Source organism: Lycorma delicatula, chromosome 5 (genome assembly GCF_047948215.1).
Source record: "Lycorma delicatula isolate Av1 chromosome 5, ASM4794821v1, whole genome shotgun sequence".
NCBI lineage: Eukaryota > Metazoa > Arthropoda > Insecta > Hemiptera > Fulgoridae > Lycorma > Lycorma delicatula.
This window is the reverse complement of record NC_134459.1, coordinates 100,712,125-100,738,046: the sequence shown is the minus strand read 5'-3', so window position 1 is coordinate 100,738,046 and position 25,922 is coordinate 100,712,125. Positions and strand designations below refer to the sequence as shown.

The window sequence follows — 25,922 nt, the reverse complement described above, 5'->3', positions numbered from 1 at the left end:
TATGTATTAATGACGCGTGCAACACTGCACATCCAAACCAAATTCGCGCATTATTTGCAATTATATTGACCGCTTGCTTCCCTTCATCTCCCACAGAGTTATGGGAAAGATATCGATCGCATATGGCTGAGGATATTTTGCATAGAGTACGCCTAGAAAATACCAATATGACCATGGAATTTACAGAAGGCATTTACAACGAAGCATTGATAAATATTGAAGATATTTATCAAGTGCTTAGCTATTGCAAATAAAGTTCTTAGTCAATTGGGAATGCCAGCACCCACCCGATCTGTGATTGCTTCATTTGATGTGGATTTACGCCGTGAACTGAGTTACAACATTGGTGATCTTCAGTCATATGTCCAATCAAACATTCCCAAATTAACGCGTGAACAGAAAGGCATTTATGATCGCATAATGCAAATAAATGACGGAGTTGGGGGGACCTTCTTCTTGGATGCTTCAGGAGGATCTGGGAAAACATTCCTCATTAGAGTGATTCTAGCAACGGTTCGATCAAAAAATTACAATTATCCTGTTGCGGAATATTAATCAGCCAAAACTCTGCAACGGCACGCGACTTGCAGTTAAGAGATTGATGAATAACGCAGTGGAAGCAACGCTTTTAACGGGGCCTTTCAAAGGTGAAGATGTCCTCATTCCTCGAATATCCATAATCCCGACCGATACACCATTTTAATTTAAAAGATCGCAAATCCCAATTCGATTGGCATTTGCAATCACAATCAATAAAGCTCAAGGTCAATCTTTAGAACTGTGTGGTTTAGATTTAGATGCGGATTGCTTCTCACATGGACAACTGTATGTTGCGTGTTCCCGAGTCGGCAAACCAGATAGCCTTTATATCTATACAGATATTGGAAAAGCAAAAAATACTGTATATCTACAAGTATTGCAAAATTAAACTTCTATGAAACGTATGCTTTGTTTTGTTTCTCATTTCTCATCCATGCAACCACAATGTGCCACAGCGAAGCGTGGCGGGTAGAGCTAGTATATACATATTTGTGTAGCCTATGACACTCCCGGAAACGTAAGGATTCCAACGCGTGATCAGACATCTAAATCGGTTTGGCCGTTGAGCTGATTCAGTGGAGCAAACATACGTATATACACACACCCTAAAAACATTACACTCCTACTTGGGCAGTCCTAATCAAAATTATTCGATTTTGGGAGTAACTTCTCATTGAATATAATACCAATTCTGACACTTTTACCATCACATTCAGCATCATATTTCCGTATTTTACCGGTTATATAATCACCGGATCAACGAAAATGAGAGCAAGTAATATTTATGAGAGAAAATAGTATTTTTATAGAAATCACGTTGTTTAAAATACAACGAAAATGTATTTTCAATTAAAATCTCTTATTAGTTGATTAATAACAACAAAAAAACACATATATCTTTACATTTAAAAAATGTTTACGATCAAAATACATCTTCCAGGAAATGCCTAGATGTATAACCCATACCAATCACTTTTAAATAAAAAATCAATTTTTGTGTCAATATTATAAGTACATATTAAAAATTCAATTAAAAATCTGTATAACTTAAAATAATTTTTTTATTATATGATTACACACATAAATGTCCATAATATAAATAATTGAATGGAATTTCGAATGTTTTCCGAAAATAGTATTTATACATTTTTTATGAAAAGTATAAATAAACCGGTTTAATCAGGTAACCGCCAGCGTGAGCGGCATCCCATTCTGCTGTAAATTCACTTCACACCTACTGTTATCATAATAGTTTTTTATAAAGTCGCATTTAGTAGAACAGTGATGGAGCATACGCCTACAAATAATTTTACTTTGGTAATTTTAAATAATAGAACGTTAAAATTAAAAAAAACCTGAGATGGTTAAAATAAATCTAAAAAATTCATGATAGTATAATAAAAAGAAATAATGGAATATTAAGAAAATTGTTTTAAATATTAGAATTATAAACAAAATAAAGAAAACTGAAATGACTAATAATTCAAGCTAGCGAATGCACTGTTGAACTTAGATTAATTATAATATATATATATATATATATATATATAAATAATTCTTAAATAACGATAGCTAATGAATCTTCATATTAAAGAAAACATTTGTTAAATAGGAAAATAATAACGAAATTAGAGGCTAGTTCTTTTTACTAATTTTAATAATTGTAATAATTGAAGTATAGGACCCATGGAAGAAAAAAGTAATATTACCTAATCGCTCACGGTATTTTTTATCAGTATTGTTAAGCTTCATAGTTAGGTAAATCTACGAATATAACATGACTCTCCAAATAAAGGTGATTTGTCGATAGAAAAAATAACTTTTAAGATCTATGTGAAATTTTTTCATCCGTTTTTCCTAATTAAAGCATTAATTGAAAGTAAATACAAAACAATAAAGTAAATATTTTTCAATTCACCCCACATGATTACGCAAAATATTACAACACTAACATCACCACTATGTTTTCACAATAGCGAATCGTAAATGATGTTTGGTTATACGTAATTACATCAGTATTGTTGGTTATTGACAATGTAAGTGGTCTTTTAATTAAGTTGTTATTTATTAGTAATAAATAATTTTGTCATACATAAGCTTAAAATAAAATTTATTTAAAAGTTATTGAATCTATTTATGGAGACCTTTAACCTATTTATAAAAAAATTAAAATTAGCTATTTAACCATCGCTTTTAAATTGCGTATTTATATTTGAATGAAATTCCAATTGCGGTTTTTCTTTTAGCCTTAAAACCCAAAATACACAAATATAGTAGGTTTCAGTAAACTAAAATTATACATTCAGAGTAATTTAGAACTAAAACGTTGTTTTTTATCGTTTAGTATCATGAAAATATCGATTATTTTTGTGGAGGAGATCTTTGTAATCGATTGTTTTTTTGTTATTGTTAATACCTCGACTAGTTTTTCTTTAAACAACATAAGCTGCAGCCAAGTAATTTAAATATTAATCGCAAATTTTAAGCAAAATAAAAAACCATCCAAAATTTTGGCTATGCCATCAGGTAAGTAATAAAGTCCGGGAAATAGCTGCAGTAAATACCTCGTTATTTATTATTTGTTTCATAAAATCCCAGTCAAGTTTGAAATAATTATACGTTATTCGATTCTCAGTATCGTATTTCTAGGAACCAACTCCAGGCTTACGTTATAAATTAACTTACAAAAATTCTCAGCAATACAATTTCTTAGCTATTTGGGTGAATTTTAAATTGATTCTATAAAGGGCAACATGTTTTTTTTTTTAATAATTAGCCTGGAAGAACTTCAGACGTAGATTCATAAAAAGTGGCTTGATGATTTAAATGTTAAATAATAGTTATTTGTAGTGCGCAGAACGAAAATACAAGCTTGGTTGTGAGAGGCAGGCGCTTGTTGTGAAACACTCTGTACTACTCTTTCTGTAACATTGTACTCCTGTATCAAACGTATGTTTTTCACGAGTAATCATGTTTAGTAATAAATAATATTTAAATACATGAGTATAATTTTGTTTGGTTCAGCTTCTTATTTAATCATAATTGATTAAGAAATTTTATCTCAAGTTTACTGTAGATTTTTATTTTTGTATTTTTAAACATTTATTTTGAAGAATAGTAATCAAAAGGATTTATTTTAAAAGTTATCTTTTAAATGCATTTAATACATTGGTGCAATTTTATTATTTTTTTAAAATATTTTTTTCTGTTCACTGGTCTTTGTTTCTTGAAACAAAACAAAAATTAATATTACTGGTGGGATACGTCCACTCCTTCCTTATAATACACACTTGATATCTACATTCATTTGACAGGCGAGCCCCTACGTGTGAGTTCCTACTTGTGTAAGTGTTACTGTACTTCACCATACAAGTTGTAAGCTATGCACGACACTCACCCGTCTCCCGAGCGCGTGGTACTTCAGTGTTACTTTAACTCAGGATTTGTTTGCAAAATGAAATGTGTTAATCTACGTGTGTAAGACAGGCGAGGTGCGATCCTATACCTTGTAGTACGAAGTCATGCAGAGCGTCTTCGTACCTATTTTCTTTCCTTCCCTTCCCTGTTTGATTGAAATGATCAACGTATGATCTACGATTAAAACCCCACCCACCAACGCGAGCCTATACCGATGTATACATAGAAACGTGACTGATCTATCTATAACAGAAATGTGAGTTAAATGAAGCTATATGTGCACTTCATAAAATTATTACACAATATTAATAAAACGTGAAAAATCCCCGCACGTTTTCGTGAGCCTAACTTCTTTGTGTTATGTTTCTGGCATAATAATAGGGTTGGATTGGAGGTACCGTCTGTGAGTTATATAATAGTAATTAATCAGTTCTGTATGGTTCTTTTTCTCAATCAAAATCAAAATTAGCATTAACATATTAATGATTAAGTGTGTTTGTTATTTACACTTTGTTATTCTACTTCTGTGTATATATATATATATATATATATATATATATGTATATATAAAAGGAATATCGATCTGTAGATTCTGTAATCAATACTGAAGATGCAATTCACTATCCTCCAGAATTTTTCAATTCTCTTAATCCTGCAGGTTTTCCAGCTCATAGTCAATCTTAAAATATGAGTTTCGATTATTTTACTACAAAACCTCTTGAAGGTTATAGGTTATGTAACGGCACGAGGTTGCAAATCAAACCTATGCGAAAACACATCATTCAGGTTACTACTTTGACAGGTCCAGCTGCTGGAGAGCTTGCTCTTATACCCTGCATCCCAATGATTCCAACAGACTTACCATTCCAATTCAAGAGGCTGCAATTCCCTATAAAACTTTTGTTTGTTATAACAATCAATAAAGCGCCAGACTAGACATTCAAAGACATTGATATTGATTTACGATCAGACTGTTTTTCTCATGGACAGTTAAATGTTGGACTTTTCAGAACTCGTAATTTGGAAAATCAATACATTCTGCTTCAAGAAAATCAAAACGCCGCAAAAAATATCATATACGCTGAAGTTCTATCAACTTAACACTGTTAGAAAATGGGTTGGCTACATTATAACCTTGGGCGAAACCGTTATGGGGGATGCTCTACATGTTGTGAATGATGAATGCCCTGCAAAAACTACTGAAGATAAATTGATGAAAATATGTATGCATTTTCTCCTTACAGTGTAAGTGCATACTAAGAAAATCCACTTTTAAATTCTGAGTTTAATGGGTTAAAATGTAGTAACAATGAAATAATTATCTTTTTTTTATTTCCTGGTAACAGACGTAGATAAAAACTTAATTTTTGGTGTGTATAATCTTAACATGAATATCTAAAACTTGATTTCTACATTATGAAATTCAGAGATTAAAGTGTTGAAATGGATTTTTTATTTATATTTAACCCCTGCTATTTTTTTAATTTCTCAGTAACAAATGAGGAAATCAACCTGATTGTTGGTGAGTTTAATCTACAATATATGTTTTAGTAGTAGACGGGGCGCACCCCGTCTACTACTAAAACATATATGACTATCAATAATTAAATTTATCTCGTCAAAGACAGCAATTCGCTGCCACGCCTAGGCCGCTGAATGCCAGCAGGTACCTGTCCACCATTAAAGCGCTTGAAGCCTTTATCTGGCTGGTAGCCAGATCTCGGTTAGCTTCCTACAGCAACGCGGTAGGAGTCTTTCCCTTAGGCAAACTACTGATGTTGGAACAGCATTCAGGAACTCCCACATGGCCCGACAATGCGGCTCTCGCCACACTGACTCGCCGCTTGTGAGGGGCCAATTTTTTCCCTTGACCTCTAAGTTCCAGGGTGGCCTGAGTCGTGGGTGGGGGGGGCGACCGGAATCGTCACAAGGCGGGTGTTACCCCTACAGAGGTTGGGATGTACAAAGAAGTAAAAAACCCATTTAAGAATCGACAACCTGAGTGCGACCTTAAAATTACTCACACCTTTCATCGCCACACTAATAAAATAAATTTCATTATAATGGAGAAATGGAATTTCCCAGAATCCAGAAATAGCCAGTACAAAACTGTGCATGGCTTACTACTGCATCTTGGTTTTCTTATTACCCACTTTCACTTATTGTGAAGAGGTGTAGAGGCCTTCTTAATGTAACGGAAAAAATTTCGTTTAACATTCAATATTACAAAATATTACACAAACACACAGTACTAATGAATTTAACATTTAATTTCTGTACCTGTATTTTCAAATATTTCACTTTTTTAATTACTCAGGGAACAAATTTGTTATTCAAAAGAAAATAATTTGCTCGCCATAACCGACTTCTAACTTCATTATTAACTCGTTAAATCAAAATTTATTATACATCAGTAATATAGCAAACCAACCAATTTCTTTATTTTTGCTTGTTACAACCGGATTCTGAATCTCGTTACACCTCGTTTTAAGTGATTTCTACTGTGTGCATATACAAGGTGCGACAATAAAGTAATGAGACTGATGTGAAAAAAAATGTTGCTTACCGTTTTAGTCATGTTTAGTGTTGTCTCCTTCAAAGTAGTTCCCCTCTGATTGCACACACTTATTCCAGCGCTTCTGCCATTGATGGTAACATTTCTGGAACTCATCTTCTGTAATATCCTCCAAGACCCTCGTCACAGCTTTTTGGACATCTTGTGTTGTTTGAAAATGGTGTCTCTTGACCGCCATTTTGACTCTTGGAAATAGAAAAAAGTCGCACGGAGCGATATCTGGTGAATAAGGTGGCTGTGGTAGTACTAAAATTTGTTTTGAGGTTAAAAATTGCTGTACTGACAGAACAGTATGAGATGGCGCATTATCGTGATGCAGAATCCAATTATCAGCAATGTTGGCAATGTTGGAAATTTTTGGGGACCATTTTTGCACAAATCTTTCTCATACCAAGATCTTCAGTTAATATTAGACAAACAGTTTCTCGATTGATGTTGAGTTCTTCTTAAGGTCTGAGGTTGATGGTCGTCCACTGCGGTCTTCATCTTCAACATTCGTTCTGCCTTCACTAAAAATTTTATGCCACCGAAAAACTTGAGCTCTTGACATAACCTCCTATCCAAAAGCTTTCTGAAGCTTACTATAAGTTGTCGTCGCGTTTTCACCCGATTTAACGCAAAAAGAAATGGCATACCGTTGCGCAATATTTTGGGGTTTCATTTCTGTGACGAGAGACATAAACACGTGTTCACTTAATACAGCACAACTCACGACTAAGCAGTTGCATCAATGTGCCGCTTGGACTAGAAGTAGCTTATAGACCAAGGTCAAAGATGGCGTGCCTACGCAAGCTGCAGGGTTGCCACATCTTGCAAAGAAAAATCAGTCTCATTACTTTATTGTCGCATCTCGTATATATATACATTGTCGTATTTTTTATGCATACTTAACTTTGTGTTAACTGCTACTTCACTTTTTTTTAGGAAGTCTGAGTTCTTTATAACTTGCTGATATGTAAAAATTCACGTAGTTCTCATAATAGTCTATTTATTGGAGAACATTTCTGTATGATAACACAGTAAAGCTTTTTAAATTATGTCATTTTGGTATGAAATATTAAAATAACTGTGAAAGTTTTGTATGAAAAATCATGGTTCATCCACCGTGAACCAAAAACAATAATTTTAACAATTTATTATTATTATTTTTTTATTTAAAAAATATAACTTTTACTAAAAACTGGCAATTTATTTGAAAAATAAATATTCTAAGATAAAAATTAAAAAATTCTAAGTTCTGAATTCTGTATCTTGAAGACTGTCTCGATTGTACATTCTTCTAATCGGGTTTTTATAATTTACATCACGTGACGAATCACATCAACAGAAATTGCGATAACTTCGTGATGAATTTTTTCTTTGAGTTTTCAACGTTTCCTGGGCTGGATAAGTATAACCTTACTCTTCAAATAGCTTCACAAAAAAATGTTGCTTGCTTTGAGACACAGGGATTTCGCGAACTTCCCAGGAACTTCGCATTTAGTATGTAGAGATAACTTAGTATGGAAACAGTCTTTAACTACATTCAATGACCGCCTAACTGTGCGTTTGGTCACTCCATTCCGTTGAACCTACATGTTCGAACTGATTTTGAGTATATTCGCGATTTGAGAAGATGAAATGTTCTTCGATCAGTCGACAGTTTACTCTGACATGATCATTAATCCATAATTTTCCTCAAAGAAATTTAGACTGGCTTTTCCCGAGGATGGTATTACGCAATGACTTTCATGTGGGATGGATTTCATTCGATTATTTGTTATCAAATACCGAAAGTTTGTTCATTTACATATCAACATTAAAAAAAAGTGACTCATCACTCATTAGTGTATTAAGAATAAACTCTCGTTAACGTTTATAAAATACTAAAAGTCATTCGATTAACTCAAACAGCCTCATTTAATCTCCGCTCTATTTGAATCTTATATGGATGCATGTGTAAAATCGTTATATAGAATTCTTCGAACGTTGACGTTCTACAAGCCGAGAGAAACCGAATGAAAATTGAAGACTGGAACTTTGTAGCCACTACAACTCTTGCCGCATATGTTTTTAGATGTACATATGTTACTTTTTTTGTTTCTTGGTCAATGCTGAACTATTTTCTTTAAAATCTAACATCCGAACTTTAATGGCAAGAGTTGACGGCAATGCGTTATTCCGGTGGACATTAAACAGGCTTGAAAAGAAATGTTATGCAGCAGTCAAACTACTGTAGAATACTTTACTATAGCCACGTGCAATTCACCCATCTAGCGCTCAATCATAACTAAATGCTATAAAAAGAAGAATTTATTTACCGAATGTTAGTTGAATAAAAGATGTGTTTGTAATCACCCGCTTCAATCGTTCATCCATAATTAAGTAAATTGATCTAGAGAATGCGTGGGTTTAGACTGAAGTAGTTTGAAATCTAGCGATTACAACTGAAAATATTTAATGATAATTTCAGATATCTTCAAATAAATAAGAAGAAAAACCTACTAATTAATAATACAGTGATTTTTTTGTATTACAGGCGGTTTAGAACGTTACATTAAAAAAATTAAATAATACATTTTTTATTTTTAAATACAAGTGATGATTCAAAATTATTAAATTTATTTTCTGTCTGAATTAAAATAAAAAAGAAATAACATAAGCCTTTGTATTATTCCAACATTTTAAAACCATCACGGGTTAGAATTTAGGGGTTGATGTAAAACTTTACTGTATAATTTGTTTTATAAGTTGCTAACAAAATATTAATTAATTTAACAAGTAAATCATAAGCTCTTTAATTAATATTTTGAGGGATTCATAATATTCCATAAATTTAAGAGACAAATTCTTATAAAAGTGTTGTATAATTATTAAAGAGAAGACTTCTTAAAGAAAAAAAAACATTTTAAAATAGGTTACCTCAAGTTCATTCTTTTTTTGTTTTAGCTCGTTAAATCACTTTATGGAACAATAAACTTTAAAAATAACTTTTTTTTTTATTTTTACAAAAGTATCATAAAAATAAATTGTATAAATTTTCTATTGTGCTTCTAATCATTAATCTAAAAATAAATTAAGCTATTTTCTTAATTTAGAAAAATAAATATAATTTAAAAACTTATTGGTACTTCCAAATAAAATATATGCTATTATATATATTTAAAATACTAATAACAGCTTTAATTTTAGTTTTACAAACTAAAAAGAATACGGTTAACAAAATCTTACATTAATTTCTCAAACATGGTACCGCTGATATGTTAAATATAAATAAATAAATTAACAATTAATATAATCCACCTTTCCGGCACTTGATACGTTTTCTAGATCTATCGGCTTACTTGGAAATCATCATCAGGAGTTAAAATTAATGCATCAAAGATTTAAAAACAATCATGATTGCCCCTATCCTAGTAGTATAATGCTGTTTTTTTTTAATTTTAACTATGATTTTTAAACTTTGATGCATTAATTTTAACTCTTGACGATGGCTTCCAAGTAAATCGAAAGATCTAGAGAACGTATCAACGTAAGGTAAGGTGGATTATATAAATTCTTAATTTATTTAAAATCTTGCATATACAGTAAAATTTAAAGTAAGGATATCTTTTAAAGCGTATTATTTTGATAGATTAATAGAATTATTATTCTATAAAAACGTAATAAATTTATTAAAATAATAGAAAAATTCTATCAATTTTTTATTCCATAATTTTAATATACATAAAAATTAATTACGTTAAGCTGCAGTTAAAAAAAATAAATATATAGTTAAAACCCAATTTTGTTAAAAATTATTACAGGAGTATTTAAATAATAATAAAATAGTTTAACGTACGTAATTTAAAATTAATCATTAGTACATACAATGATATTAAACAGATATATATATATATATACTCGTATATAGGTAAAATGATAGAATTTCCAGTTTGGTCTCAAAAATAGTACTTGAGTACTTTTAAATGTATGGTCTTTATTATTTGTTCAATTCAATATAGTCCGTTAGACTTCAATATAAAGTTAAATAAAAACCAATCTAAACTGGCTGATAAATGATTAAAGCTTTGTAAATATTCTCATTTTAAATGACGTTCTTTGAAATATCCAAATGTTTGCCATAAAATATATTGAAATTAGTTCTTCCGTTACATAGTTACGAAGGGAAAACAAACACTACAGGTACATAATATCACAAAAGCACATCCGTACGTTGTTTTCCACCCGGCCTAAAAGAAAATTTGTCCATCGAACCGTAAAATATTTTTACGTTTCTTTACTTTACTTTTAGTTAAAGAAAATTATTTAAGATTTCCATAAAAGAAAGTAAATATTTTATTACGCAAAGTAAACGCGATAACAAAGTATTAATAGAGCTTTTTTGAATGAAGGATATTTCAAAGAAGTGAATAAATTTAATATAAAAATACATATTTTATGAGAATATATCTTTCTTTATCCGATTTGTTGGAGTGTTATAAAATATTCATTATATTTATTTACTATTTAAATTTCGATAATGATGGAAAATAAAACCTTAGAACATCCAAAACAATAGTGGAGGTACCTTACTTGTTAACGAATCCTATTAAATTAAATTTTATAAAATTTGTTTATTAGATATTTTTTTTAAAACGATGAAAACAGAAAATCTCTTAGAAAAAGGTAAGTGAAAGATTGATTATACTTAGTTAGTAAAAAAACGATTAAGAAATTCAATAAGGAGCGAGACAAAGAATAAACGACATTTATTTTAATTTAAAATAAAAAATATTATCAATTTACCAAGATCATACTGGGATTACATAATACCTACACCTAGGACTTGAACTATGCAACCGTTTTTAACTACCTAGCGCTAATAATTTATAACAGACTGAAATTAGAAAAAAACCGTGCAGAATATAAAAGTTTTCAGTACCTAAACAAAATCTTGCCTTTAATAAAATTGATAACATAGAGAACTTGTTTCATTAAAGTTTTGCAGTAAATCGGCGTTATTTTATGTTATTCTTATGTTCTGTTACACGTGTTACCTTATTTCAGTTTTATAAGATTCTCTGTAATTTGTTCTATTGATTTATTACATTACACAAATTATTTAATTCGAAAGAAAACAGTAAAACTAAAAAAAAAAGTCTGATGTGGACACCACATAACTTCCTTGTACGTCTATTAAATTACATATACACATTTTTAAAAGTTCATAAAATGTTATTTCATTAATAACTTTTGATTTTTTCATATTTTTTTTATTGTTATTATTTATTATAAAAATTGTTATTCACAGTTGACTTAACTGTAACTAAGAAAATTACAAATATAATAAATTAGATAAAATTTAGAAGGAAAAAGTTTTGGTAGTAATTGGTGTAATTTAAGACTGGCTTACCAGTTATTTCAGTCAGTTGGTTTTTCACTTTTTAAGTCAGTTAATTTTTATGTGACCCTGCACATATAACATTAAAAATGTCAGACAAAAAAATATTTTAATTTCTTTAATGTTTTATTAATATTTATTAATATATCTAAAATGTTTTAGATATGATTTTTAAAAAAAATTACCAAGTTCTATAAAACACATGAAATCGACTAAATTATAAATATTTTGAAATTAATTTTATACATTTTATTAACTATCCATAACTGAAATTTTTTTCTGGCCATAAAATTATTATTGTTATTATTCAAATGAGGAATGAGATGCAAAATGTTAGATTTAGTAAATCTCTATAAAACATAAAATGTTAGGATGTATGATGAAATGTAAAGTGTGATGTCTTAATAAAAATGGTTGTAAATATTTACACACCTCGTTGGTCTAGTGGTAAAATCATCAGCTGTTTAACTGCTAATTTTCAAAGTTGAAGGTTCTGAGGTTCAAATCCTAGTAAGATAAGTTATTGTTATACAGATTTTAATACTAAACAGTGGATAACAGTGTACTTTGATGGTTGGGATTAAATTAACTACACTTCTCAGGAATGGTCAGCCTAAGATTGTACAAGATTACACCTCATTTACATGCCATACATATCATCCTCATCTCTTTGGGCCACAGGGTTGCGTATTTTTTATAACTTGAACAGATTCCAACATACGAGGTTTGGCTATTAAATAACGAGATTAATCCTGCTACAGAAGAGTAACTGCCCATGTGCCAAATTCATATGACCGACAGCTGTGTAGCTGAAGCCTTCTCTTTCAGTTGTTGCCATTCCGATTGCTGTAGACATATTAGTCTGGCTGTGGCCTTCATTTGGATAAAATTTGATTTTTGTTTTGCCGAAAAAATGATAAGTGTTTTATTAGAGCAACGAATTGTCATGAAATTTCATATGAAACTTGGAAAAACCATTACTGATATATTTTATTAAAAAAGTATATAACAATGAATGTTTATCACGTGTGCGGGTTTTTGAGCGGTTTAAGCACTTCCAAGATGGTTGAGAAGACGTTGAAAATGATGTTCACCCGGGTCTTTTTTTTTATATTCATGAGATTGTGCACCTTCACTGGGTTCCTAAAGGTCAAATTATTAATCAACATTACTACCTTGAGGTCCTTGCTCAACTCCATGTAAAAATAAGAAAAAACAACCCAAATTGTGGAAGAATAAGTCATGGTTCTTCATCAGGAAAACACACCAGCTCACACTGCATTGTCTGTCAAGACGTTTTTAGCCAAATATAACATCCCCGTGTTAGACCATCTGTCTTATTTGCCTGACTTGGTACCATGTGACTTTTATCTGTTCCCCATGCTCAAATCTCCATTAAAAGGAACAAGATTTCAGACCATTAAAATTGTGAAAGAAAAGGTGGCACGCATCATTAAAGAGCTCACAGAAGAAGACTTTCAGCACTGTTTTGAACAGTTGAGCGTTGAAGGGATAGAGGAGGGGTGTATACTGAAAGGGATAATAATTAAATATCTACAAATTTAAAATAAAATATTTTACAGGCACATTTATATAATAGCCACACCTCATATACATTAGAAACAGGAAAAAAGATGTTAATTTCCTCAAAATGTATTCTTCTTTAGCAAAATGGATCCAGAAAATATTCAGTTTAACCACTACCAGAAAGTTATTCTGTTCATCGTTCCCATGTTAAATTATTACTGATTGACTCGTGTCGCCATTCCTCATTGATTAATGTACACTTTCTTTAATGCAAAAGTCCATTAAATGTCATTATGTCAACAGAAAATTTCAGATACTAAAATGAGATAAAAATGAGAATACCATTGATTAAGGAAGTATTTAATTGAAAGATATAGAACTAATGTAATAAAATAAAGTTAGACATAAGGAAGCATCTTGTGAAGTATTATGTTTGGAGTGAATTTCTCTATGGATGTGAAACATGGCATTAAAAAAAGGAAAAAAATAATGGAGGAATTGAAATGTGGGCATGGAAGAATAAATAAATTAAATTGATTTATGATTAAATTGATAGATAAAATGAAATAAAGAAAGAAGAGAATGAATGAAATAAAAACAAAATCAAATAGGTAACCTAACTGGTTGGTATATATGATAGGAAAAGAATTGTTTAAAACAGTGATAGAATCAGTAGAAGGTACAAAAATGAGAAGCCAGAAAATGATAGACAATCTCAAATGGGTGGAGCCTATGAAGAAATTAACAATATAGCTGAAAATAAAAATTAAAAGTACTGTTATGAGTTGTCATCTGGTTATTAAAAATTTTATAACTGCCTGTTCATTAGTAGAATTTATTATTGTCTAATTTGTGTACAGAATCATATAAATTTATATCAAAAAATTTCATTTACCTATTAACCTAAGAGTTGATAAACTTAATACCTCAGACTGTAGATGTAGTTCTACATTGGAGAAATGAGGCACACCATATTACAGTGGTACAAAGAATGCATAAAAGCAATTCATTATACCACTTTAGTAAACCAGCTCATTGAAATGAACCGCATGTACCCAACATCAACAACAATATGCAAATTTAACATGTAAATAGCAAAGGATACAAACTCATAATATTTTCAAAATATAAAAACGCTTAAAAAGAAAATTGTAACTAAACAAGCATAATTTGAATTACACACTCTGAAAATAAATTTAAAAAGTTCTTTCAGAACCCAACTCAGAGACTAGTGCTGTATCTGATGTCACATACTATTTACTTCTCTCACCAGCAGTATATGAAGAATCTTAAATTAGAGGAAAAGCTAATTCAAATTTAGTTAACTTTTTTACACTTTTTGTTAAATTAAAATACAAAATTGAATTAAAGTAAGCATTATTTTTTTATTATATTAATGAAATATTTATTTTTTTACAAATCATGAAACAGAAATTAAAGTAATTATAATAAAAAAATATGTTTCAAAATCACAATAATAATGGGATTAGAAGAGATTCCTGTGAAATTTATACATTTTCAAGAGTTTTTAAAATTAATATTTAATTAATTAAAAATGAATAATAAAATGGTACTAAAGTAACAGGTGAATCATTAATAAATCTCATAGTATACTTACACTGAGTAGTTAATAAATTACACAAACTGCAAAATTAATGAAAATATGATCTTTTAATGGCAGAATTTTACTTCTACCTATCCTAAGGTTATAACATAATAATACAGTTTTAATCTACACATATGAAGCAAAATGATTTAATTAATTATCACAAACAAATATGAATATTGTGTGTGTAATAAATGATACTTAAAATTATCTCTATAGAGAAGGTGGATAATACACAAAATGAAAATAAAGTATTTCACCCACATATAAAATTAGTCTTGCTTAATTCAACCCTAATATTATAAAATGAATGAATGAAAATAAACTGCATACATGCACCACACTTAATTAAAAGGGATGATCACACTTCATAATAATTATTAATTAATATCTGTTATTATCTGATTTTAATATTTACATTATGATGAATTAAAATTAAAGAGATTAAAAATGTTATACCTTGAAATATTACAATAGTTTGTAAAATATTATTACTAGGTGTAATTAAAAAAAATCTAACTTGTAATTCTGAAATATTATATTTATGTAGATTACTGATATTTATATCTTCATATCAATTATGTATAATAAACATTGAGCAACAACCAGAGGTGATCTGATGCCAGAATGCCATTCCAGAACTGCTTTTTGGGAGAAAGAAAAAATTGTCCTTTTACATAAAATTTGTTTTAACTGAGTCTCAATGAAAGATATTATCACAAATCACTCATTTGAATTGTTTGGTTTGATTCCTAAAACCTCACTTACCTTTCATTTATACTGATATTTATTAACAAATTATGAGCCGATAAAAAATAACATAAGTAATAATAATAACTTAAATTATAAAAATCAGGCTACACAAAAATTATACTTCCTGTTGGATATCTATAGGCAAATGATGACAAAATAAGTCGCTAAAAATCAAATTCACAAACAAAAGTTATGTCGACATGAAAAAGAAAAGTTTTGCTTAGAAATGTAAACACTGAAATGAATGAGCATTTTTAAAAACATTATCATGTAGCCACTGCTAGGTTTAAACTTGTCATAATGTTCCATGCTGCTTGTGGCTGAGGATCATATTCTTGCGGTCTGCTGTAATACAAGCTTAAACATTCCAGTTCTGGAAAATTTATGAGTGGATCTCTGTGAGGAACTAGAAATGTTATATATATATAAACCTTTCTGTGTGTAATTTTAACTCTTAGTTTATCAAGTTTGCTCCCCAGCTACCATTTATTGTTGGCTGTCTCTAATTAACAACACTACATCCTAGCCTATCAGACTAGAATTTAACACACTTTTATGTAAAATATTAGAGGAAGAAGAGGAAGTTGAGGAGGATGAAATGGGAGAAACAATACTGAGATCTGAATTTAAGAGAGCATTAAAAGATTTAAATGGCAGAAAAGCTCCTGGAATAGACGGAATACCTGTAGAATTACTGCGCAGTGCAGGTGAGGAAGCGATTGATAGATTATACAAACTGGTGTGTAATATTTATGAAAATGGGGAATTTCCATCAGACTTCAAAAAAAGTGTTATAGTTATGATACCAAAGAAAGCAGGGGCAGATAAATGTGAAGAATACAGAACAATTAGTTTAACTAGTCATGCATCAAAAATCTTAACTAGAATTTTATACAGAAGAATTGAGAGGAGAGTGGAAGAAGTGTTAGGAGAAGACCAATTTGGTTTCAGGAAAAGTATAGGGACAAGGGAAGCAATTTTAGGCCTCAGATTAATAGTAGAAGGAAGATTAAAGAAAAACAAACCAACATACTTGGCGTTTATAGACCTAGAAAAGGCTTTCGATAACGTAGACTGGAATAAAATGTTCAGCATTTTAAAAAAATTAGGGTTCAAATACAGAGATAGAAGAACAATTGCTAACATGTACAGGAACCAAACAGCAACAATAACAATTGAAGAACATAAGAAAGAAGCCCTAATAAGAAAGGGAGTCCGACAAGGATGTTCCCTATCTCCGTTACTTTTTAATCTTTACATGGAACTAGCAGTTAATGATGTTAAAGAACAATTTAGATTCGGAGTAACAGTACAAGGTGAAAAGATAAAGATGCTACGATTTGCTGATGATATAGTAATTCTAGCCGAGAGTAAAAAGGATTTAGAAGAAACAATGAACGGCATAGACGAAGTCCTACGCAAGAACTATCACATGAAAATAAACAAGAACAAAACAAAAGTAATGAAATGTAGTAGAAATAACAAAGATGGACCGCTGAATGTGAAAATAGGAGGAGAAAAGATTATGGAGGTAGAAGAATTTTGTTATTTGGGAAGTAAAATTACTAAAGATGGACGAAGCTGGAGCGATATAAAATGCCGAATAGCACAAGCTAAACGAGCCTTCAGTAGGAAATATAATTTGTTTACATCAAAAATTAATTTAAATGTCAGGAAAAGATTTTTGAAAGTGTATGTTTGGAGTGTCGCTTTATATGGAAGTGAAACTTGGACAATCGGATTATCTGAGAAGAAAAGATTAGAAGCTTTTGAAATGTGGTGCTATAGGAGAATGTTAAAAATCAGATGGGTGGATAAAGTGACAAATGAAGAGGTATTGCGGCAAATAGATGAAGAAAGAAGCATTTGGAAAAATATAGTTAAAAGAAGAGACAGACTTATAGGCCACATACTAAGGCATCCTGGAATAATCGCTTTAATATTGGAAGGACAGGTAGAAGGGAAAAATTGTGTAGGCAGGCCACGTTTGGAGTATGTAAAACAAATTGTTGGGGATGTAGGATGTAGAGGGTATACTGAAATGAAACGACTAGCACTAGATAGGGAATCTTGGAGAGCTGCATCAAACCAGTCAAATGACTGAAGACAAAAAAAAAAAAAAAAATGTAAAATAATTTATTTGAATGATAGTTTAATGAAGCAATAGATAGCACTTCATTGGAGGATGCAGGTTGCTACAAATTCCTACTGTGCAAAACTGACTTCTTTAGTAATCAAATACTACCAATGAGCACTTCCCATCTGAAAAGCAACCCACCAATGTATAATTTTGATGATCTATTAATTAATCTAATGAAATAATTATTTTTTATTTTTATTTCAAATGGGGTTCTGCTTCAAATAAAGACATATTGAACACTTAAAGTAGGAATACAGAATGTAGTATTTACCAAACGTAGGTGCAAACCATAAATTCAACAGCAATGACAACTACCTTGATTATTATACACAAGCTTGTAAGAAGTGTGTGATTTTAACACACTTAAACCTTATGAAGTACATAAACAAACAGAAATAAACTAAAATCATATACTAAATGAACATGCAAAATTTAAATCCAGCACACTTTTTGACTGCATTCAAAAACACATATCAACTGAACTAACAAAAACTGGGAGTAATGACATCAACTGAAGAAAAATGGAGAGCAGTATAGTCACTGAAGATGACCACAACAGTGACAAAATAATATAATCTAAGTTTTAAAACTTTACGATTATTAAATTTATTGTTAAAAAGGTTCAGTTTTAAATAATTTTCATTCTCAGTTGTCACAGAAAAATGAAGTACTTTGGTTAATAATACAATCTTCAAATATTCTATTTTACAAAATATTATTCCATGAGACATCCAATGTGAAATAAATCCATTAAATTTTTAGGACTGCATTAAAAATTTTGAGCAGAATTCACTTTTTAAAATCATTTTTCATTATCTTTGTTTTAATTTATAATACATTTATTATAACCTGTAAGCAATTGTTGATAGAAGAGAAATTTAGAAAAACGTTTAGTGAAATTATTGATTTAAAAATGATAAAAAAATGTTAATTTCTGTAAAGAATCTAAATCATTAACTTTCAGATTTTGTACATCATGGAAAACCTATTAAAAAAAGTGCTGAGACATAACAAAATTTTCAAAGCAAAGTTATATTGTAATTCATTTCAACATACAACGAACTATATTAATCAATTCTAAAATACATTAAGAATTTCTAATGTTTGCTTGCAAGAAGATTATAATGTTGGCTAGTATTAAGTGTGTTTGTCTGTGTGTAATATTAAAGCTGTTTGGATTTAGCGGTCTGCTTTTAATTAATTAAAGGTTTAAGTATTTTTACACTGCATTAAGCAGAGTAATCTTAGTATTTATTATATGACCTGACCTTTATATTAACTGAAACATAAAACCACAAATCTTGGATAAGTATATGGTAACATGAATGTGTTTGGTCATTCTATAATTATTATATAGATTCTGTCATAAATTATACATAAATAAAAATAATTAGGAAATAAATCCAAATAATATGACATTGCTATTTTTTTATTTTTTTAAATTTATTTGGCAAAAATAACTTTCTTATAAATTAATATTTCAATGAAGTTTGATTTAATATTCAAACTTTTAAATTAAAATAAGTAGATTAGTTATTTTTTCAGTTTTGTAATAGGCATTGAGAATTGACAAAAAAATTATCAGTCAATGGACAATCAGTTTTCACTTTACTGATCAAAGTATGAGTAGCTCGTTCACCGATTTATTTTCAAAATTAATTGATTTTGAAAACATCCTCACAAAGTTGGCTTTGATATTTTTTTTTTTTGAATATGATTGATTATATTACCGTAATTGAGCAAAGTAACACCATAAATGTACATTCAAAATTTTAGTCATTATAGATTAAAATATTCTTGATAAAGAATAAACTTTCTCTGGCAGAATAGATCTGAAGTTAGGAATATAAAAATAAATATAGGACTAGTCAAAACATAATTATAGCTGTGTAGGAAAGATCCATCTAGCTCTATTTTTTATTTAATGAGAGTTTTTATTTAACAATATATTACACAAAAATATAAAAAAATCCAGAAAAAATTTTTAGTTTGATTTTTACAAATGTATCACTATTATATGAAAATATTTCTACTGCCACAAATATTGTAAAATATCCCAGCCTATTTTGTTTTTTAATAAATCTGTAAAATATTTGTTATAACTAAAAAAAATAAATAACCCATTATACATTCCTAGAAATGACAATAAATTTTTATTTCCAAAGTCAAATATAAAATTAAAAAAAAATGTTATGTTTCATTCAAAATTTTAATATTCCAACCTTCTTTAATAATAAAATTCTTTATGACATCTTGTAGTTGATATCTCTAAACCAGAAAATAGTTTAAATCAGCAAAAACAATGTGATTCAAATTATTAAAAAAATTATTGACTAGAAAACAGTTAAGACGGCATAATAGTTAATTTATATTTTCTTCTAAGTGGTGAAAAATTGCATTAGATGTGAATTAAATTAAATACCCAGTATTGTACAACAGAATTACTGAGTACAACAATGAATGATACAATGATTGCATTAATTAATTTTTTTTTTAAATAAATTTAATGATCACTTATTTGTTACACATATCCTTTCCTACCCTGGTCCAATCACTTCAGTGGTGAGCAATGTGAATATTATGTGATCTAAAATATTTTTAAAATATTTCGCAATCACCAAACCCACATGTGCGCGCTCTCTCATACACATAGTAAGAGACTATATGATGATATTGATAAAAATTACATTTTAACTCTAATCAAAATAAAGTAATTTAATATGAAAATAAATTGATAAACTAGGGAGATAAACTTTATAACATTCTAGTGAGACAGGTCAATTTTAATGCCAATCGAAATGTTTATTTATAATTACAGTTCATCTTATGTCCAAGCCTAAGTATTTACACTTGGTTCTTCAATTTTTCATAACTCTATATTTTCTTCAGTTGAAGTTAAAGTTTGTTTTCGTTCAGTTATATTTCATTTACACACATATGTACTACCACATATAGACATATACACATACATATAAATGTACAGACATAACAAGCTACAGCATCTATCACTTGAAACTTTTATTAGATTTAAACTTTCAATATTATCAACACATAATACATATATAGATAGATACATACATACATACACACATGCATGCACACACACACACACACACACACACACACACATATATATATATATATATATACACACACACACACCCACATTACTTTCTTTTTCCAGTGTTTAACATAACTAACCAAAATGTACATTTTCCTATATATTTATCTAAAGTTATTTATTTCAAAAAAGCTATAATATGTAAGCTCTGTAATTTCATACATAAATATGTAAAGAGAGTTTTTGGTCTTCAGTCCTGCGTCAAAATCTTGATAATTTATTTTACATTATACTGATATAATAAAATTAATAACATAAATAATTCTGATTAGATAAAATTAAATGTGAAATGAATGAAATCTCGATTCACAGGAGTGAGTGCTTGAGTTTATCATTTTTGCCAGCCAAAGTCATTTAAAAAAACTGATGAGTTCAGTTCCTTTTGAAGTTTTCAATTAATAAATTTAATTAACTAATCATAACTTAGTTTACCAGTTTAGTGGAATATGTGCTATATTATATTATTTTCAAGAAGAAAATGGAAACATCACAACTAGTTATGAAAAATTTTAACAGTTTTTCCAGACTTTTATCTAATTCCATTGGACATTTAGTATACGTTCTTAAAATATTATAAAATACTTTGAATTTCTATATCCATTACATAAAAAATGTAACTGTTTAAAAAATTTTAAAGAATTTTAAAGTGTTTAAAAATAAAAACATTTTATTTTCAAAAACTATTTCAAAAACATAAGAAACTGTGAGGAATGAATTGGTTTCCCCACTGCTATTTTTTATTTAGCCACAGATTTTGACACTATCAGCAAATTAAAGCCATCAAGTACAGAAGTCAGCAAAAAGTATCTGCTACATATTGTAAAACATCTTGAGACTTAATTTTTAAGAGAAAGTAACAAAATGTTTACCGGAGTCTGATCTAGCTCTTACTCTTACTTAAGATTATCTTACAACTTTCAGTTTAAAGTAAAGAGTACTGTAGTCAGTTTAAAAATTGTTCAAGTAATTAGTATTGTTCTTCAAATGGAATTTTATTGGATTAATAACAAAAAAGTTTAGTTTGAGTAAAGGGAATCATTAGATAAGAATATTTTTATGCAGAACAGTAGTGTGGCTTAAGGCAGCAAAACTACACAAAGAACTTGATAATAGGACTAAGTTAATTGTCTTTAGTTCAAAAATTTTTCTTTTAATTCTCCTGGGATTTGTTTAAGCTTTTCTTTGCATTTTCTTGTACAAAACCATTATTCTCATCGAGTTTTCAGTAACTTTGGTAATTTTTTAAGAGATCATAAATCTTTGGACTCTGCTGAGAACAATGTAGGTAGATTTACTTGCGAAGATATGTAGGTAATATGCCGCCAATCAGCATATTACACAGTTTCTTTCTGAACATGGTGCTTTTTGAGATAAGTTAGCCAGATTTGGTTTTTCAGGCTTTGTCTAGAATGTCAGGCCACTGATAATGTGTGCCATCTTATATCTGCCACAGGTACAAAGCTGAATATACCAAAGTAGCTAGAGAGTTTGCGAGGATCAATTCTGGTTTTGATCTGCAAATTAATTGGAAAACTGAAAGCAAATGGAACATAGCTGTTGACTTCCTTAGATTCTTGAGGGAGTCTGAGATAAATGTATAGATAGAATAGCAACCCAGGTGGCTACGGGCCCGCCTGGGTGCTTACTTCACAAAAATAGGTGTTTTGGCATCAAGCCCCAGTTAGCAAAGCTATTCACTGTTAGGATGAGATGGATGTGCAGAGAGCAATGGCATTGAGCTGCAGTATGGGAAGATGCAGGCATTGACCTCGCTCCTGAAAGCAGAGAGAAATAAGGTATGTTTTTATTAGAGACTTATTAAATTTGTGAATCTCTTTTAATTTTTAATTAAATCAAGAAGACTTTGAGTAATTTGAATTGTAGGACAAAATTGTCATTGTTGACACTTGTCAACAACACTTGTTTGTTGGTATGAGGATAGTATTTCTGGTGATTAAAGACTCAATCAAGTAATGATCTGAATGCGTAGTCTAACTGAAGTTAGATATAGGCGGAGTTTTTGTGTCAACCCATCAGTGTTAGAGGAAGGCACAGGGATTGTGTTTTTGCAAATCGGTTAATTTGATAGTTGGGGGCTGTAAGTTAGGTGGTTGAGGTTGGAAGAGGCCATAGAAAGGCGATAGTAGGTTGTGTAAATATACAGATAGAAATGTCTGTTGAGGCATTTGCATTAGTGACATCCTGACAAAGGCCACTGTGTTACGTTACCAATTTTACAGGATCTAAAAGACATCCTCTGAAAAGCCCTCTGTCTTTCCCTATGGAGGTCAGGATGCTAAGATAGATAAATAGATATAATTGTATTGCTGTGTATACAATAATTAAGCAAGTAAGTAAGAAGGTACATCAGTTTACCTAGGAAGGTGATGTTATCAGTTATATAAGTTACAAATTAAATGAACAAATGAGAAAAATTACAACATAGACAATTGTTGTGATGTATATAGAGATTTATCATTTTAATGTTCAAAATTGTTTTCATAATGTTTTCCTGCATTGTATTTTTTGTATTTTCTAGATTATGAAGTCAAAATCGCTTTTTAAGTATAAACTTAAATTAACTCTAAGGTATGAAATAGTCTAACTTGTTCATCTTACAATAACTTATATGGTAAATTGATGTAAGTTAAGAAAACTATTTTAATATTCATTAAATTAACTGTTTAATTTTTTGTAATCATAGATGGCTCGAGTACTGCTAACTTTATTTTGCACCATTATGATGATTGTGTTATGTGTAGCACAACTTAATTTTTCTCCTTCTTGGGGTAAGAGATCGTTTGGACCAGAAAATTGTAAGACATCAATGGATTCTCTAATGTATATCTACAAACTCATACAGGTATAAAAATCAAATATGTTTTTTACCATATAAACTGAGTTTATTTCAGAAAGCTAGAAAAAATTTTAAGGCTATATCATTTTTCCAAAAAATATTAATGTAAATCTATTTTTAACTGTAAGTTGATTATCAGCTAATAAAATAACAAAAAACTAATTTTTATACTATACACATTTTAAATTTATTAAAAATTAATATGTATTGCCGATCTCTGTGGCAGAGTGATAGCATCTCAGCCTTTCATTCAGAGGTCCTGAGTTCAAATCCCAGTTAGGCATGGAATTTTTCATATGCTATAAATTTCTATTCTCATAGGGCGAAATGACCGAAGCAGTCAATGACCATCATCTCACAAAAAAAAATTATATATATTTATATAATTATTATTATTATATATATATATATATATATATATATATATATATATATATATAAATATAATTATTATATATATATTATTTATATATATAATATAACCTATTGCAGATTCTTTAGGTTGAATTTACTTTTATATTTATTTATACAAAATCTTTCTAAAATCTGCATACAAAATTTGATGGAGATATTCTTATAAATATTATTTAAGTAATAAATTGATAAGGAATTTTAAATAAATTAGATAATAAGTGCAGTACCGTATTAACATACATTTAGCATGTTAAAGGAAATTTTAATATTATAACTTTAAATTTAAAAAAAAAAATTTTTTTTTTATTGATTGAAAAAATATATTTGTTCTAAAATTTTTATCATCATATCATGTTATATATTGTGTAAAAGCAAAAAAGTAAAATTTAAAAAAACATTACTGAAGAAGCGCTTTAATTAAAAAGAAAGTAAGGTAAGAATGTTCTTTAAGTCTGTACATCTGTACTTTGTGGAGTGACTGAATAAGTTTTATATTATATAATTAGCTATATATGTATGTAAATGTGGATAAATAAGTCTGGGTAAACTGCGTCCTTACAACATTATGGTTCTACAACTTCTGAAACATTTTCCGAAAGTAGCAACTATTATAAGTTTACAATAAGGATAAAGTACAGAGACTGAAATCACATTTAATCACTTTTTTCTTCTTTTTTTTGCCAGCCACCAATGTTAATCTATGGTGCTGTGTGTCAAATTATGAGTTTTCATGATTACACTGCGTAGATTAAAACACTGCATATAAAATTTATATTTTTTATTATATTATATGAGATATAGCATGTGAAAAATCATATTTTTATCTGTTTGCTTTATTATAAAAAGTAAAACATTAAACAGATTAAATTACAGGAATTTCTAGAAAAAAATACAATGAATTATGATTATTATGTTTCAGAGTGAAGCACAAAAAGTAGTGGAATGTGAAAAGTTTGGCAACTGATCTTGGTGTTACAATTGTAGATTTGTATAGATTATGGTCATATAAAATTATGTAAATTAAAAAAAAAAATGTAAATTATAAAATATAATAATAAAGATTAACATTTATTTGTGTTTTGGGTGTTTCATTTAATCTTAATTTTTCCCAATATACATAGGGCAAACAAGAAATTAAATCACAAATTTTTGGTGTAATTACTTTGGGAGAAGTAAATATTCATGTCCTTCTGCTGGATAAGAAATTAAACAATACTTTAAGGCATTTTAAAATGTACATTTATAGGACAAATTTGGCTTCTCAGTTATCAGTTACATCATCCATAAAATTCATTTTCAAGGTTTGATTAAACTTTATCCAACATATAAATGATTTTCTAACTTTTTCCAGTGAGGATTGAACCTCATTACTTGAAAATAGATTTCTGTAAGTGTTTTTGCAATAACTAATTATTGATAATTACAGATTTGAAACTTTTAATCCTTAAACCAAGACGTGTGCTCCATAATGTGTAAAGTTTCACCTTCATTTCAAGAATGGTATAACCAAATTATGAAGAATGTATTGCATAATTGGTTCTTCAATTATTGCAATCTTTTTTCAAAGTTCTATTAGCTTATTTTTGGAGATTACATTCTATAGGAAAACA

The 25,922-nt window shown here is 29.3% G+C and overlaps 1 protein-coding gene across 1 annotated transcript in view; it reads left to right on the top strand.

Annotated features, from left to right (window-relative positions):
• Akh (Adipokinetic hormone) overlaps nt 1-25,389 on the top strand; it is a 44,364-nt gene extending 18,975 nt beyond the window's left edge. Inside the window, exons 2-3 of the mRNA XM_075365328.1 lie at nt 23,746-23,904; nt 25,232-25,389. Of these exons, the coding sequence (XP_075221443.1) occupies nt 23,746-23,904; nt 25,232-25,276 (204 nt within the window). The 3' untranslated portion in view covers nt 25,277-25,389. The remainder of the gene's footprint in view (nt 1-23,745; nt 23,905-25,231) is intronic.
• Nucleotides 25,390-25,922: the final 533 nt, after the last annotated feature.